Source organism: Rhinatrema bivittatum, chromosome 6, assembly GCF_901001135.1.
Source record: "Rhinatrema bivittatum chromosome 6, aRhiBiv1.1, whole genome shotgun sequence".
NCBI classification, from domain to species: domain Eukaryota; kingdom Metazoa; phylum Chordata; class Amphibia; order Gymnophiona; family Rhinatrematidae; genus Rhinatrema; species Rhinatrema bivittatum.
This window is the reverse complement of record NC_042620.1, coordinates 295,619,578-295,634,880: the sequence shown is the minus strand read 5'-3', so window position 1 is coordinate 295,634,880 and position 15,303 is coordinate 295,619,578. Positions and strand designations below refer to the sequence as shown.

At 47.4% G+C, this 15,303-nt stretch overlaps 1 protein-coding gene across 2 annotated transcripts in view; it reads right to left on the bottom strand.

Moving 5' to 3' along the window:
• The window catches only part of XKRX (XK related X-linked), a 73,982-nt gene that overhangs the window by 40,178 nt on the left and 18,501 nt on the right, over positions 1–15,303 (bottom strand). The window contains exons 2-3 of one of the 2 annotated variants that reach the window (XM_029607388.1): positions 4,073–4,122; positions 3,527–3,965 (exon numbers count right to left, since the gene is read on the bottom strand). In XM_029607388.1, coding sequence (XP_029463248.1) covers positions 3,527–3,735 — 209 coding nt within the window. In that variant the 5' untranslated portion in view covers positions 3,736–3,965; positions 4,073–4,122. Of the gene's footprint in view, positions 1–1,222; positions 2,949–3,526; positions 3,966–4,072; positions 4,123–15,303 lie in introns of those variants that run through there. The other variant, XM_029607387.1, reaches the window with a different exon arrangement.

Below are 15,303 nucleotides of genomic sequence, written 5' to 3'. Positions count from 1 at the left end.
TCCCGGACTTCCACTTCCTTGGTTATGGAGGTTCACTGAAGTCCTTGCCTGTAGGATACGATGAGACAGTCTTCTTCCTACTGGTGGATGTTTATCTCTAACAGGCTGATGCAATACAATGCGCTTGGCTGAGCGCATGACTTTACCAGCACTTGGACATGTGTCCAAAACTCCTCGTGCAATAAGTGGATTAGCGCATCCAAAACGTGTGTCCAAACAACTGTGAAGCTAATAGCCCGCATCACATGTAAATTCATGTTGATGAGGCTATTAGCTATTGCCTCTGATGCAAAAAAATAATGTGCACCCAACATGCATATTTTTACTCTCAAAAATTCTTCAGGAGCCCCAAAAGTTGACAGGAAAGTAGAAAATACTGTTTTTCTGTAGTTCCTCTGACTTAATATCTGGCGATATTAAGTCAAAGGAACCTAAAAAAGGAGAACAGGAAAAAAAAAAATGTCGGAGGTCAGGTTAGGAAAGCGGACGCTCAATTAATGAACCTCCATTTTCCTAACCCGTGGCTGCGCACAGGTTAGGAAAACGGACACTCGTAAAATTAAACATCTGTTTTGCTAACCCACTGACAGCCACCTCTCCTGGGCCCCCGATACCGAGGTGCTAGGGACGAAAACTTTTCCCTAGCGCCTCCTTACTACTGCAGCAGCCCACTGAAATATTACTGAAATATTAAATCAGGTGCCTGGGAGAGGTGGATCGGTGTGTGTTAAGAGAGCGGGTTGAATGTGCGCCGATATTGTGCATCGGCCTGTAAGTGTTTGACACTCCAATCTGAGAGGAAACCTGATTAGTGGCTGGCTCGACTGACATCCGAGTGATTTGACCTAGCTTTTCTAGGTTTATAGGGCTCATTTTACTGAAAGTCCTGGGCGCAACTTTAGTATCGTTCTTCAATTTCCTTTCATTTAACATGAGACCAGGTAGCAACTACACTAAGGTCGTTTTTGATAGTGCTGTATTTAACTCAATATATTCTGGCAGCGTGCAGGAAGAAGAATCAGGAAAAAGGGGGCCTGGGATCAGACTCCAGCTCGATGCTTTTTAAAGAATGCAACTTGCATTCCGAGTTTTGAAGTGTTTTGCAGGTGTGCTAGTGGTCTTGATAAGGCGACAGAGAGAGTGAGAGAGAGAAGTTAAGTGTGTGTGTGTAAAGGATGCTAGAGGGGGAAGAACTCAACTTTTACGGAAGCATTCCTCTCACCTGATGATGGGTCCCAGCTGGAGAAGATGCATTAGCAGCACAAATGGCCTGTCCCGACCCAAATCCCTGTGGATGAAGGTGAGGGTCAACTGGATGAGGACGGAAGGAAGCAGCATGAAGAGTATGGTCATGCCCATCCAAAAGCTGTCCTCCGAGCCACTGTAGCGGGCAGCTAAGATGCTGGCGGTGACGCACTCTCCGCAGAAAAGGAAGGTGGCGATCAGGATACTGATGGGCAGCCTGGTGGTGGGGCTGGGTTTCAGATGGACTGAGCCTCCATTGCCCACAGGAAGGGTAGGCTGGGCAGGCTCCCCAGCTGGGCTCTCACACAGGCTGTCCATCCTCTTGACTAGATTGTAAGCTCCATGGAGAAGGGACTGTCTGTCAAGGGTGGCTGTACAGTGCTGTGTACAGAGTGGCACTATAGAAACGATTAGCAGTTAACGGTAGTCTCCGAGCTCTGCCCAAGAGGGTTACACACACACACACACACACACACACCAGGCTTCCTGCAAAATCCACGCCAACCCGCTCCTTTCTACTGCCCGCTGGTTAGGTTTCAGGCGAAAGCAAAGGGCACTGCCATTTATTTAGGCGTCCGACACAGATCATAATATGAAAGGACTCTTCAGGCTTCATCCAAAATGATCCACAGCGCACGACAGGGGTCTGGCTGGAGAGTAAATGCAAAATGTAAATATCTCCGATCCCAACTTTAAAAAAATATATATATATCTCCTTAGCCGATCGGTTTCAAAGTCTTGCAGAAGTTGGTAATTGCAAAACTAAATTCTGAGGAGCCAAAAAAAAAAAAAAGTCTTTCGGTCGAATCAGAAGTGAAGAAAAAGCTTTCTCCGGAGAGCTGCAGAAGTGAAGCTCCGGCGGTGGGCGGGCGCGAGCGAGGCGGGAGGATCGGAGCTTCTTTTCGGCAGGCTCTCCTCAGCGGCGCGAGCGAGAGGGCGGCGCCCCCCCACCACCAACTGTCACCTCCCCGTGGCGGGGGCCGCCCGCGCGCGCGCTCCGCCACCGCAGAGAGCGAGGACAGGGATCCGCTTTAATGGGCTGCAAGTTCTTCAGCAGCAGCTTCAGCTCGGCCCCCCCCCAGAACAAAAGGAAAGTCGGGAGAGGTGATCGCAGCAGTCCCGAAACGGCTTGCAGAGAGACAAAAACTCTTTCCCCCTCCCTCGCTCTCGGTTACCGTGGGAACCCTTCTTTGGTATTAATGTAGGACTAGACAGGGCAGGCTGTCAAGCACCATCCCGGTACAGATGTCATTTGTAAAGGCTTTTTTTGTCTTTCTTTCTAATAATATCTATTCCACCGAATATTTCATCGTTCCGTATCATTAAAAAAAAGAAGAAAGAAAAAACTCAGCCTTGCGTTTCACATCCGAATAAGGGGGGTAGGGAAGTTTGGCTGCCGCAGAAAAATCTCTGTCCCTCACTTTAGCGGAGGGCGGAAGTCAAGCGAAACCTTGCGGAGCAGCAGGACTGAACCCGAGCACAAAGGCAGGCAGAGGCGCCGAGGAAGCCAGCCCGGTGTTGCTTTTCTTTCCCCCCCCCTCAGCACTGAGCCACCTGCTTCCTTGGTGTTTGCTAGGGCGGGGTCCCCGCTGACGCTCTCCGTTCTCATGCGGGCCGGGCCGAGCTGGATCGGGCTGAATTCCTCTGCTAGCGCTCGCGAACTCTCCCTGCTGCCTGCTCGCGCTGTTATTGCTGATGTGGTGGAGCAGGTGTGCCTGCCTGTCTTGTCTGACCACGGTTACAGGGCCCTAGCGCCCACCGTGTTTCGGTGGCGGATTTTTTCGTACGTGCCGACGTGAAAGTGGAAACGTAGAAAATCACAGGGGAATAAAAAAATGCCTAGCCATGTGCTCAGTCAGTGTGGCACGGGGCACCTTCTCCGGGCCTAAATCTAAACGAGTACCACATTGGACGTAACATTCATTAAATAACAAACAACAAAAAAAGGGTGTCATAGGTTTCAGTTATCATGAACATTTTTAAAATGACAACAGAAATGAGAAATAGCTTGGTGGCAGATGCACCACCTCACCCCGCTACTCCTATCTCGGCTCTGTAATGAATTTCATCACCCTTCCTGCCAGCCCAAGCCATAACAGAAGTGTATCTTGCAGCCTCCAGTATCCCACTTCCCAGCCCTTGATGCCTGATGTTTAAACCTATCCCCCTGCCCCTCATTGGCCTCTTGTGAGCAGCTCAATCAGTACTACTGCCCTACTACATCCCCAGGCCCCCCATTAAATGTAGGGGGGCCTAGGGAAGTAAGTGTCTTCTCACTTACCTCCATGATCTCAATCCCTGGGGTCTAGTATCTCCCAAGACTTCAACAGGTCTTCCACAGTGCCTCTCCACCATCTCCTCCCACCTTCCACCAGACCTGGCTTCCCACTTCTTCCTGTAAGGTGGGCAGCAGGAAGAATATGTCCCTCTTGTCCTGACTGTACCAAAGTCAAAATGACACTGTCGGCCTGATGCTGCATTATGTCCCATTTATGCATGTACTGTACATGAAAAAAGTGCCAGCTCTCTTTTGACTTTGGTGTGGCAGGATCAGGAAGACTGTGATGCTGACTGATTCACTGGCAAGGGGCTGGTATTACAGGCACGGGTGGGTGGCTAGGGAGGGAGTCACAGGTACCAAAAAAACTGATCCTGGCACTGGTGTGATGGCTCAGAAGCAGCAAATGTCTGTCATGAGATCTCTTTCTTTCCTTCTTCTGCTGTAAGACAGCAACAGATATAATTTAGACCAGTGCTTTGCATTGGACCTCAGAACACCAGTTACTGGGCCGCAGCCCCATTCCAGTCCCTGTGCTGCCGTGATTACCTCTTCTTGCACTGCTACCCCACTTCTCCTGGTCCAGATTCTCACCTTGCCTGCAATGTAAAGATAACACGTGCCGGTACATGCTCACAAGCCCTGCAATGGCCACACCTCTCACACAGGACATGCAAGTGTAGGTCAGCTTACAGTTCCTGTGTTCATATTTACATTGTTGCCATGGGCCAACGGTGACGGGAGGATTGGGAAGAAGCCAGGCCCGGATTTAGGCATAGGTAACATGGACAATTGCCTAGGATGTCAAATTTTGAAGGTGCCAAATACCCAGGCCAAAAAGGATTCCAACTGTGCAAAGGAGAATCTTGCTTCAGCAGTCCACTTCAAAGGGGCACTGCTATGGCACTCTGGGACTTTTGGAGGTGGTGGGGGGAAAGGGACTCCCCTGTTTTCCAAGGTCTCCCCCCTCCCCCACTCTCCAATCCTTCTTAAATCTGGCCATGGATGAATCTATGGGGGAAGGTGTCTGTAGAAGAGAAACCTGGGTTTACCCCTCTCCCTGGTGAACCCAGCAGCAGAGCAAAGGAGGCTAAAAAGTGAAAGGAGGTGAGAGGGTGTGCAATGGGGAAGAGATGAAGAAAGTGACAGAAGCCCAGATCTGCTCTTTGCTCTTTTAATCCAGACTAGAAGAGATCAGAAACAGACAGTTCCCCCCCCCCCATCACGTATAATGTAACTGAAACACATTTTTTAAAAATCATATTCATTTTATACTATGATTAAAATGATTTACAAGTAATTTCAGGACCCAATATTCAAAGCGCGTTCAGTGCTATTTAGCCGAATAAGCAGGACTTATGCGGCTAAGTAGCGGCCGCTGAATATGCATCTACGATCAGCGACTGCCGCTTAGTCATATAAGTCCCTTATACGGCTAAAAGTTACACACACAAAAAGTAGGCATATACTGGGCGGATTGAGGGCCGATCGGAAGCAGAGCAAATTAGCCGTATAACTCGTATGGCAAACCACCAATATTCAGAGGGATGAAGTTGCATGAGAGACAGAATCAGTCCCATATTTGTCTTTACCTCATATCTCAACCAGTAATGAGGTCGGATGATCATTTCAAGGCTCTAGCAGAACTGCAGGGACAAATAAATACCTTTCTCTTAGTAGCAATATATGCTAGATTATTTAAATATCGCACAAACCTGTTTTTTTGGCATGCTTGCATCCTTTCCGTTTTTTTTTTTTTTGTTTGTTTGTTTTAATATATTTTGATTTTCATGGTTTCTGACTGTCAGGAATAAAGGGTGTGCACCTTCTATTAAGGCCATGTCCCTTTTACTTACAAATCTCTTTCCTAGCCTGACAGTGTGCTGCCAGGCTGAGGACCTGGGCATGATTCCTAGGCCTGTACTTTGCTCCCTGGGTTGGTTAGAATTGGGGATGCCATGGCGGCAGCTTTCAGAGTCCATGGTTGGGGGGGGGGGGGGGGGAATGACAACCATTGCTTTATGGTGACACCTACTGGCTGGATTCTGGGCCCATGAGTGCATGCAGGGAGGGAGTGGTGATGCGATGTCTGGCCAAGGAATGTTACTGCAACCGCTGGGCTACAGTAAGGAGAAGGGGATATTATATAGGGGCAAAAACCGTGCAGAGTCGGAGATGAAAGCTCATGGCTCCGTAGCCCAACCTAGAGGCCAGTTCAGGTGAGCTGGAAAGCCAGTGGAGCAGGAGGAAACCTCAGAACCAATAACTGAAAGTAAAATATAGATATGCTGTATATTTCCTCCCCCAAGTCTACGCTTCGGATGCTTGTGCCATAATTCATATTCTGCAGATATTGTGATGCCTGCAGAAGGCTCTGATAAGGATCAGCAGAGTGGTGAAACAATTTGCTTAAATTGGTAAAGATGGAAAAAGCTGATTATGAAGAGCTTTCAGAAACCGTAAACAATAACTTCTTAGAAATGAAATATAAATCCAAGCAAAGCTTGTTTGTTGCCAGTGTCGGGCGGAGTACATACAATGTTATTAGGATAGCGCTGCTTTAGAATGCTTTGCCGGGCCTTTGCTGCCCCACCTTAGTTCCTGCACGCTGAGGAAGAAAAACATTGCACATCTTCTATAACTAGATCCTCAGGCAAAAATCATTTCTCTTGATGACTCAAAAAGGACTTAACAGAGCTCAGTTTTTATTTGTTTGTTATACAAAAGCCTTGACACTGTCAGAAAAAGCACATTCCTCTCTCACCTCCAACATCCCCCTAGTCATGTCAGGATGCTGCTGGCTGTTCAATTACAAAATGCCTAAAATCATAAAGATGTCATTTTGGATCAGCCTAGTCTCTCAATAGCAATACTCCATGCTGCTGTGTGGTGTGGATCACCAGGGATTCATCTCCTGGGCTGGCTCAGGCTCGGGAGACTGGGGGGGGGGGGGGGGCTGAATTTATGCATGGATTATAAGGCGTGCCTAGGGCAGCAAAGTTCTTACTCACTCTCCCAATGCCTTCATTGACCTCCAATTCTTTGCCCCTCTCCGGCCCACCACCACAGACCTCAGTGCTCCAGCTCCGACAATGGTATCAGCAGAAGGTAGTGAGCATAGGGATTCAATCAGCTCATGTTCACAGACATCACGGTTGCCCCTGTCCCCTCCAGGCTTCTCTATGGGAAAGCTGACTTAGTCCCTGGACTCAATCAATGCCTTCTGGTGCTGGAAAAGCCCTGAGGCCCTTGGCAGGGATTGGATCAGAGGTCCTCAGGGAGGGAAGGATTCAGATTGGAGATTCTTGGGACGAGCGGGAAAGAATGAAATTGGAAGCTCAAGGCAGGTGGACGGGGTGGTGGTGGTGATGGCTGCTGACAATCCCAGTCATTGTGCAATGGTGACACCCAGTGGCCAGATTTAGGCACTGCAGTTGCAGGGTCCTAGAAAGAGGCCTGGTTCATGGCCCCCCTGGCCAAGGTTAGTTGCTGCAATGATTGGGTTCTGTGAATTGGGAGAAAAAACCTGGGTAGTTACAAATGAAAACTCATGGCACCATAGTCCAATAAGAGGCTAATTCCATTTCAGCTGGCAGGAGCAGGATGAAAGTGCCAAAGCCAAAAGAAAAATGTCATTCCAGAGCCGATGAGTGCATCTGCCGGGTGCCCAGCAGAGGGAGCAGTCCATGACATGGAAAGACTTGAGCCTCGCCATGCACCTCCCTTGCCTTCTGTGGGTTTCTGAGTCAGTGGATGTGGGTTCACCTTTTTCCTTCTGATGTCTGTGAAAGCTGTGTTCTCTATATTTTTATTTGAATGTATTGAATATTAATATAGTAATGGGTGCTAGGCAGAGAAGCAGAAGGATCTCTCTCTCCTTTCCTCTCATACTATGTCTCTTCTTTTTTTTTATCATCCCTCCATTCCCAGCTCCCTTTGCAATGTGCCTTTTTTTAATATTATTTTTGGTCCAGCAGAGTTTCCTCCTGCTCCTTTATGTTTCTGGCTCAGTTGGAATCAGCTCCTGTTGGAGTTAAAACACCGTAAGCCTTTATTCACACCTAGCTGCGTGGTTTTAACTCTCTCTCCCCCCCCCCCCCCCCCCCCATCTAGCACAACCATTGCCATGGCAGTCTTTTAGCCAGTGGCCATAGACTTTGGCACATGCACTCTCAGCCTGACCATTGGGTGTCACTATTGCACAATAGCTGGGACCCCTGCCACTCCCTCTGGCACAGACCCGGGGCTGTGCATACTCCAGCATTCCCAAATCCAGCTGACCCCAGCAGTAGAACTCAAGCTCATTAATCAAATTCTGAACGCCTGCAAAGTGACACACAGCAGTGCCAATGAGCCATTGAGCTGGCCCCCAAATCTCTTTCTTTTATTCTATTTATTCTTCTTTGATCCTTTGCCCTATTTTTCTCTTAGTCATTTTTTCAAATCTCTTTTACTATTCTGATACTAAATAATCTTTCTTCTTATTTCCCTTACTAGGTCTATCTCTTCAATCACTGTTCCTCCTCACTCTTTGCCTCCCCCATTCCTTGCTGTCTTTATTCTTCTCCCCTACTCCTGTATCTGTCTGGTTTCCAAGGCTCACACTATCTCTATTTGTTTAGAGAGTCCATGGAAACAGAATCTCTGAGGTCCTAAAACACTCCTTGTTTGTGCTTAGGCCTGCAGGCCAGTATTGGTTACGTGCCAAAATTTATAAACTCGAGGGAGATTGTAAAGGTGGAAGAATAGGGAGACATCTCAGTCTGTCATTGGCAGACAGCTGGTTGAATTGACACATTTTTTAAACCTGTGAGCAGTAGCATTACCGTTAAGACTTCAGCCTTTCTTACTGTCCAGTTACTCACCTCTTACAAGCATTCTGTTCCCCATATCCAACTCACGGAGAGCTGGAGACTTCTGTGTAGAGATTTTGCATTTCAGAGTGGGGACGTTGCATTATGGGTGATGGAGACGGGAAGATTAATGGGGGAAAAGAAGACTGCAGGGACAGGATGCCTGGTAAACAAGTTTAGAAACTGGGAAGAAGGAGTTTAAATACACCAAATGATACCCAACTGTGTTCAGGGTTAGTCCGCTGCTAATTGAGGCTTCTGGCTCCATTGTGGTATGCAATGAGAATGGTACCTGCTGCTTCCTGTTCTTAGCACAGGCGGGCAAAGGAGGCCCCCCATGTTTACAGGGTGCCCTGCAGCCACAGGTATCCCCGTATAAAATGGGCCAGTCCTGGATGTGATGACGACAGTGTCCAGTATGTTTCATCAAAACCAGGCCAAGGCTTCTAAGATTTAAAAATTCTGCTCAATGGGAAACCTATAGAACTCTTGATAGGACATTGACTTGCAAATGTCACTTCAAATTATCTGCAAAGGTAAAAAAATATTGGGCCATCTCCTAGGAAAATTGGTGGGCTCAACATGGGGCTTTTGGGATGGGTGAGCTGGGCAGTCACCCAGGGCGCCATCAGGTCAGGGGCGCCATGCCTGGGAACAACTAGGAGCGATGCAGCAACATTAATGTGGCTCCTTCTGGCTCTACTTACACCTGACCCAGCTCCAGTCCAGGATCCTCCTGTCCCCTCTTATCTACCCATGCCGGAGATTCAACATGGGGGAGTGGGGGCACCATCAGTTAAAGGGGGAGAGGTGCTTTTTCCCCAGGGTGCCATTTGCCAGAAATCCAGCTCTGCACATATTCTATATTATACACAACTTGGCGATGAGTACACTCCAGTTAGGGCCATTTGAGCTCACCCTAACCTTTTCAACATAGAATTGCACAGAACTATGGAATTCTACCATCATTGGCTGTTATTGCTAACACTGAATCTCCATCCATCCTCTGGGAGATCACAGTCAAGTTAGTCTCCTATATTTGACTTGGGTTTGCTTCTCCACTTGTTGTCTACTATAGACAATACTGCCAAGTCAAGATTTCATGATGAAACGTAAATGGCAGAGGGCATGCTTATCATCAATAATATCCAGCCCTTATCTCGTCATGTACCATACCATTCATCTTCCACATGTCTATGTTTCTATTCTCCCTGCCACCTTGATAGAGGGTCCTCTGCTCTGGTCAGGGCCCGTGTGTGGCATCTGGTGGGGTCTCCAAGACAAAATAAGCCATGAGGCCTGGATCAGGCCATGGAGCACATCATTTACAATGCTGGCAGGACGACTGCACAGCCTGAGTGATCTGGACAGTATCACAGAAATGGCTCAGTAGCTAAAAATCTGTTAAAAAATAAATATAATATATGGGAAGAATCATATATTGTCAGTTTCTGCTACAATGTCCATGATTAGTATCTACAACAATTTCTTAACCATGGCCAGCTTTAAAGGTATAGCCTGCATAACTGAAATATATTTTAAATGATTCTTAAAGTAACATGACAGCTTGCACCTAAATGGACCTGTGATCAGGAAACAGCCTGCTTAGGAAATATGCCAACCGAGCACAGCACATATTGGATGGAGATATGCTACATAATGTAGGCAAAACTTTTTATTTCTGTGATGTACTTCTTGGTTGCCATAGACCTTTTCTGGTAAGAGGCAGTTCCTCTTATCATGGAAGTGAAGATGGAGCACTGGAAAAAAACTGAACAGGAAAATTCTCCAGCTGTAAAAAGACAAGAGTGTGTGGGAAGCTGATTTGTGGCAGTTAATTATCCTGACCGGTTAAGCAGGAACATAAGGGAAGGAGGACTAAGAGCATTCTCTCTCTAGGACATTTCCCCAAAAGTAAAATTACTTTAAAAGGAAATAAGGCAGTAATACTTTGTAACCCCGATCTGGCACTTGGGAGGGAAACATTCTCCCAGCCCAAGGCAGAGCAACACAGAGTTCTTAAGGTGAATAAGAATAAATGTTTCCAACTTTTAATTATCTTCCCGTTTTTTTTGTTTCACCAAGGAGGTACATTGTCTCTGCTTCCTACTCTTTACCGGATGTATTTCTCACTTGGAGAAAAAAATGCTTTAGTACACCTTGTCCCATGGAGAGTGGTTCCAGAGCTAACAGGATTATTCTGAATGCTGCAGCTGCTGGGTATTTTTCCCGTTCCTTACAGACAGCTCAGAGGGGGGCTACACAAAAGTCCTCCATGTTTTAGCATCATGAACAGGGACTGCGATAGGTAGCTAAATGCTATGCATATGGGCAGTGAGTACTACTGATCCACAGAAAAAATACCAAAGCATATCACAGCTGTCCACATACAGCAGGAAACCACGACTACCTGATGAACGGCGGCGCCAGGCTGTGAATCTTCCTCAGGCTGCAGCCCTGAAGCCATGCCTGTAGGAAGGACCTGCCTGCGCCTGTGGGACACTAGGACCTTGGAGAAGCTGAGCTATTCTGTGTAAGGCAATATCACGCTGCTGTGCTAGGCTGAGAATGAACTGGCTGCTCCCACCCCTAATATGGTCAGAGACTGATTCACCAAGGGATTTTGTATTTCCCATGCCACAGAAAGGGACTGAAAGCCTTATTGAATTTGGCCCAAAGAGGGGAAAACCAGGAGAGGTCGTATTTTAGCTGCACTGCTTGATTCTTCCCATTTATTTACTTGTGTTATTTTTTCAGGCACTTCAAAGCAGATTATATTCAGGCAGTGCAGGAATGTCCCTATCAAAGACCATGGCACTTCATGCTACAGCTACCAAATAGTCTAGGTCTTTAACTTTCCAGTAGAGACTGCTCAGCTATAATACGCTCTCTCTCTATATATATATATGTGATTTTTCCCAAGCAGCACAATTATAGTACATTAATGAGCCTGGTATATAGACACATAGGTCCTGCTGGACCTTATCTGAACTGGCTGCCCTCATGGCTTGGGCTCGCTCTTCACAGAGGTCACTGAAATACCACTTAGAAGCCCAGCCTGAGTCTGGCCAAATCCAGGAATGAGCGGAAGTCCGTGAGGAAGCTACCATCCCCCCTATCCAACCCCACACCTCAGCAGCATCCACTTTCAAAAAGTCCCAGCTTCCAGTGTGGAGTTCTGGCAACCCCGCCTCAAGCTTCTGCGGGTGGGAGGGGCATGGGTGAGGCTCAGCAAATGGGGAAGGGGAGCGGAGGCCACGTGATCTACATCACACGTGACCAGCACCTAGCTTCTGGGCATAGGAAGACAATGGATCTGTTTGTCAGTTTCAGTCACTTCTGGAGTAAAACCGGTGCTTTTTAATATATTTATAAATGATCTGGAAAGGGGCACGATGAGTGAGGAGATCAAATTTGCGGTTGACACTACATTATGCAGAGTAATTAAATCTCAAGCGGATTGTGATGAATCACAGGAGGCCCTTGCGAGACTGGAAGACTGAGCATCCAAGAGGCAGATGAAATTTAACATGGACAAGTGCAAAGTGATGCATAGAGGGAAAAATAAGCTTTGCTGTAGTTACATAACGTTAGGTTCTATCTTAGGAGTTCCCACCCAGGAAAGAGTTCTGTTAAGGAGGGTGAACCCTTGAGCCAAGACGAGATTGACACAACCCACAGGAGGGAGCCCCCTGTAGGTCCTCGAATTTGGGAGGCGGGGAAAGAGAAGACCCAACAGGATCTTCACCTATATCAGCCCTCGTTACTCGCAGGTTAAGCCCTTGGGTACCGGGGCCGGCAGGACTTAAGCGCGGGTCTCTTGACGAAGACAATCCCAGAAGGCTGAAGGCAGAAACGACGTCAATGTACCAGAGGTCAGGGCCAGCAGCAGGCAAGAAGAACCAGGAACAGTCCAGAGGTCAGAGCAGGCAGCTAGCGAGAAGAGTTGGTGCTGCTTGGGAAAAATCATATATATATATAGGACAGGTGGCAGACAAAGCAGAATCCAGGGACAAACCAGGGTCCAGAGCCAGAAGAGCAATCTGAGGGGACGAGGAGCAGGATCACAGGAATCAGGAACCATAGCAGGAACAACTGACACTCTCAGCAGATCAAGACCCCTTGCTGAGGCGAGGAGGGAATGGCAAGGCAGGGTTTTTATACCTGCCTTGCCTGACGTCATCTTCCCGGGCCGCGGGGAACTTTCCCGCCACTGGCCCTTTAAATAACAGGAAGTGGCGCATGCGCCTAGGGGGTCCACGGGAAGCGGCGGCAGGAGACGCCACAAGGGCTGAGGCAGGCCATGGCGGCAGAGGCTGTCGTTGGGGGCCGGTGAAGGACGGGGCAGGAGCGAGACTTCTGCCCTCAAGGTAAGGGGACCCAGCCGCGCAGGCCCGCAGCCAGGGCGCCTAACAAGTTCTAGGCATCATAGTGGATAACACATTGAAATCATCGGTTCAGTGTGCTGCGGCAGTCAAAAAAGCAAACAGAATGTTGGGAATTATTAGAAAGGGAATGGTGAATAAAACGGAAAATGTCATAATGCCTCTATATCGCTCCATGGTGAGACCGCACCTTGAGTACTGTGTGCAATTCTGGTCGCCGCATCTCAAAAAAGATATAGTTGCAAAGGAAAAGGTACAGAGAAGGGCGACCAAAATGATAAAGGGAGTGGAACGGCTGCCCTATGAGGAAAGACTAAAGAAGTTAGGGCTGTTCAGTTTGGAGAAGAGATGGCTGAAGGGGGATATGATAGAGGTGTTTAAAATCATGAAAGGACTTGAACAGGTTAATGTGAATCGGTTATTTACTCTCTCAGATAATAAAAGGACTAGGGGGCACTCCATGAAGTTAGCAAGTACCTCATTTATAACAAAGCAAATTATTTTTCACTCAGCACTTAGTTAAGCTCTGGAATTCATTGCCAGAGGATGTGGTTACAGCAGTTAGTGTAAATGGGTTTACAAAAGATTTGGATAAGTTCCTAGAGGAAAAATCCATAAAACTGTTATTACAGTAATTAATAAGCAAGAGCTTGTGATTTATCTAATTTTTCGGTACTTGCGATTTGGATTGGCCACTGTTGGAAACAGGATACTGGGCCTGATGGACCCTTGGCAGGACCCAGTGTGGTATATCTTATGTTCTTACGTACATAATCAGTTCACATGGCCAATGAAAGATCAGGGTCATCATTCCAGAATCTGACATCACTCCGCTTCTGTCACACTCAGAGACTGACTTTGAAGATGGAGAATTAAGGAGGATACTTAGTGATGGTTGCCAAGCAGGTGGTTTCCAATGCCAGTCCTTGTCTCCCCCAGCAAATTAACCCAACTCACACTCCCAATTTATGCAAATGTAACTCAGGAATGTTCATAGTTCAAATCCTGAAAACAAGACCTACAGGAACTGAGAAACACTAGCATCTGCCCCACATAAGGCACATTCTTCCTGGAAGGAGATCTGAGAAATGCATGGTGCTTTTGTGGGGAAGATCAAGCTAAAAGGACTGTGGGGAACTGAGCCATCATCACTGTTTCCTGTATAGCAGAATGAGAAGTACTTAACAGTTTCCTGTGCGGCAGAGGGGGAGGCAATGAGACTGCTGAACACTTGCTAGAGGCAGAGAGACTGAGACAGCAGGCTTCCTGCATGGCAGAGGGAGACATGCTGAAACGTCGCCTCCAGTGACGAGTACTGAGACAGCAGGCCTCCTGGGTGGCAGAGTGAGTGCTCCGGGAACCCTGTGTGCAAGAGGTTTTACCACAGACACACAGAATGGAAGAAGCCTTTTTGAAAACAGAGCCTTAGCAGTTAAAATATGGCTATTACTTTTTTTTTCCCCCAGCTACATTTGGCACAGCAAAAGCACATCAGTTTCCTGTGTAATTCAATAAAGTTTCAACATGTTTCCTCTATTGCTTTCCTTCCTGAGTCTGTGTTCCTCCTGTCCCCTGCAGCTCGGACAAGATTGACCCCTGACTATAGCTCGAGCAGGCATCCTTCCAGCGTTTCAGATGTGCCAGTCCCAGATACACATTCTAAGATGTGTAACTGGGACTGGCACACCTTCAGTTTGGCATTCAATTCTACCTCATCCAACACTCAGGACCATCAGGGCAAAATATTTATTTGTACAGGATAGGAATTTGGTATCTGTTTCTTTTCTTTTCTGTGTATTCTGTGATAGGAGAACCTGTGAAGCAATCACGAGAGACAGAGCTAGGGCAAACTAAGAAACAGGAGGAGGAGGAGGAGGAAGTGGAGACAAAAGACAGATGTTGATAGAGGAAAGTTGGAGAAATAGCCAGAACTGCCACATCACCTGGTTATTTTCACGCCAGTCCTGGATTTTTTCACTCTCCCTTTGGATGCGTCCAGGTACCTGGGGTGCGGATTTCAAATGGAAGAAGCAGGACTAGAAATATCACAAAGCACTAGGACCTCAGTTCAAAAAAAACCGAGGAAAGGTCAAAAGTTTCCCTGCAGAAACTGGGTTTACTCTAATAGAGTGATAGGGGGATTAAAGCCAACAGTACACACTAAAACGTGAGCAGTAAATCCTCCAAACTGAACTGAAAATAAATGACTGCAAAGTAACAAACCAACGACAGCCCCTAAGAAATACCACACTGCCCATCCCTGCATGCAGTGGAGAAAGCATTGCCAGGGACAGATTTATACCTTGCACACCCCGAGGGCAGACCTAAGAGGGAAGACCCATTTCAAAGCCATGGAAGTGATCTGGGAGAAGAGCGAGGAGTCCTCCTCCAAACATATTCCAGGATTGATGGCTGCCTCCCCTCTTGGTGTGCTGCGGCTCTCTCCTGTAGACCCACCCCCTTAAAGGCAGCAGGTGGGCATGACTTAGTCTGTCCCTTATTGCCATCGACTAACTAGGTCCTAGACCTATATTCTGTGAAA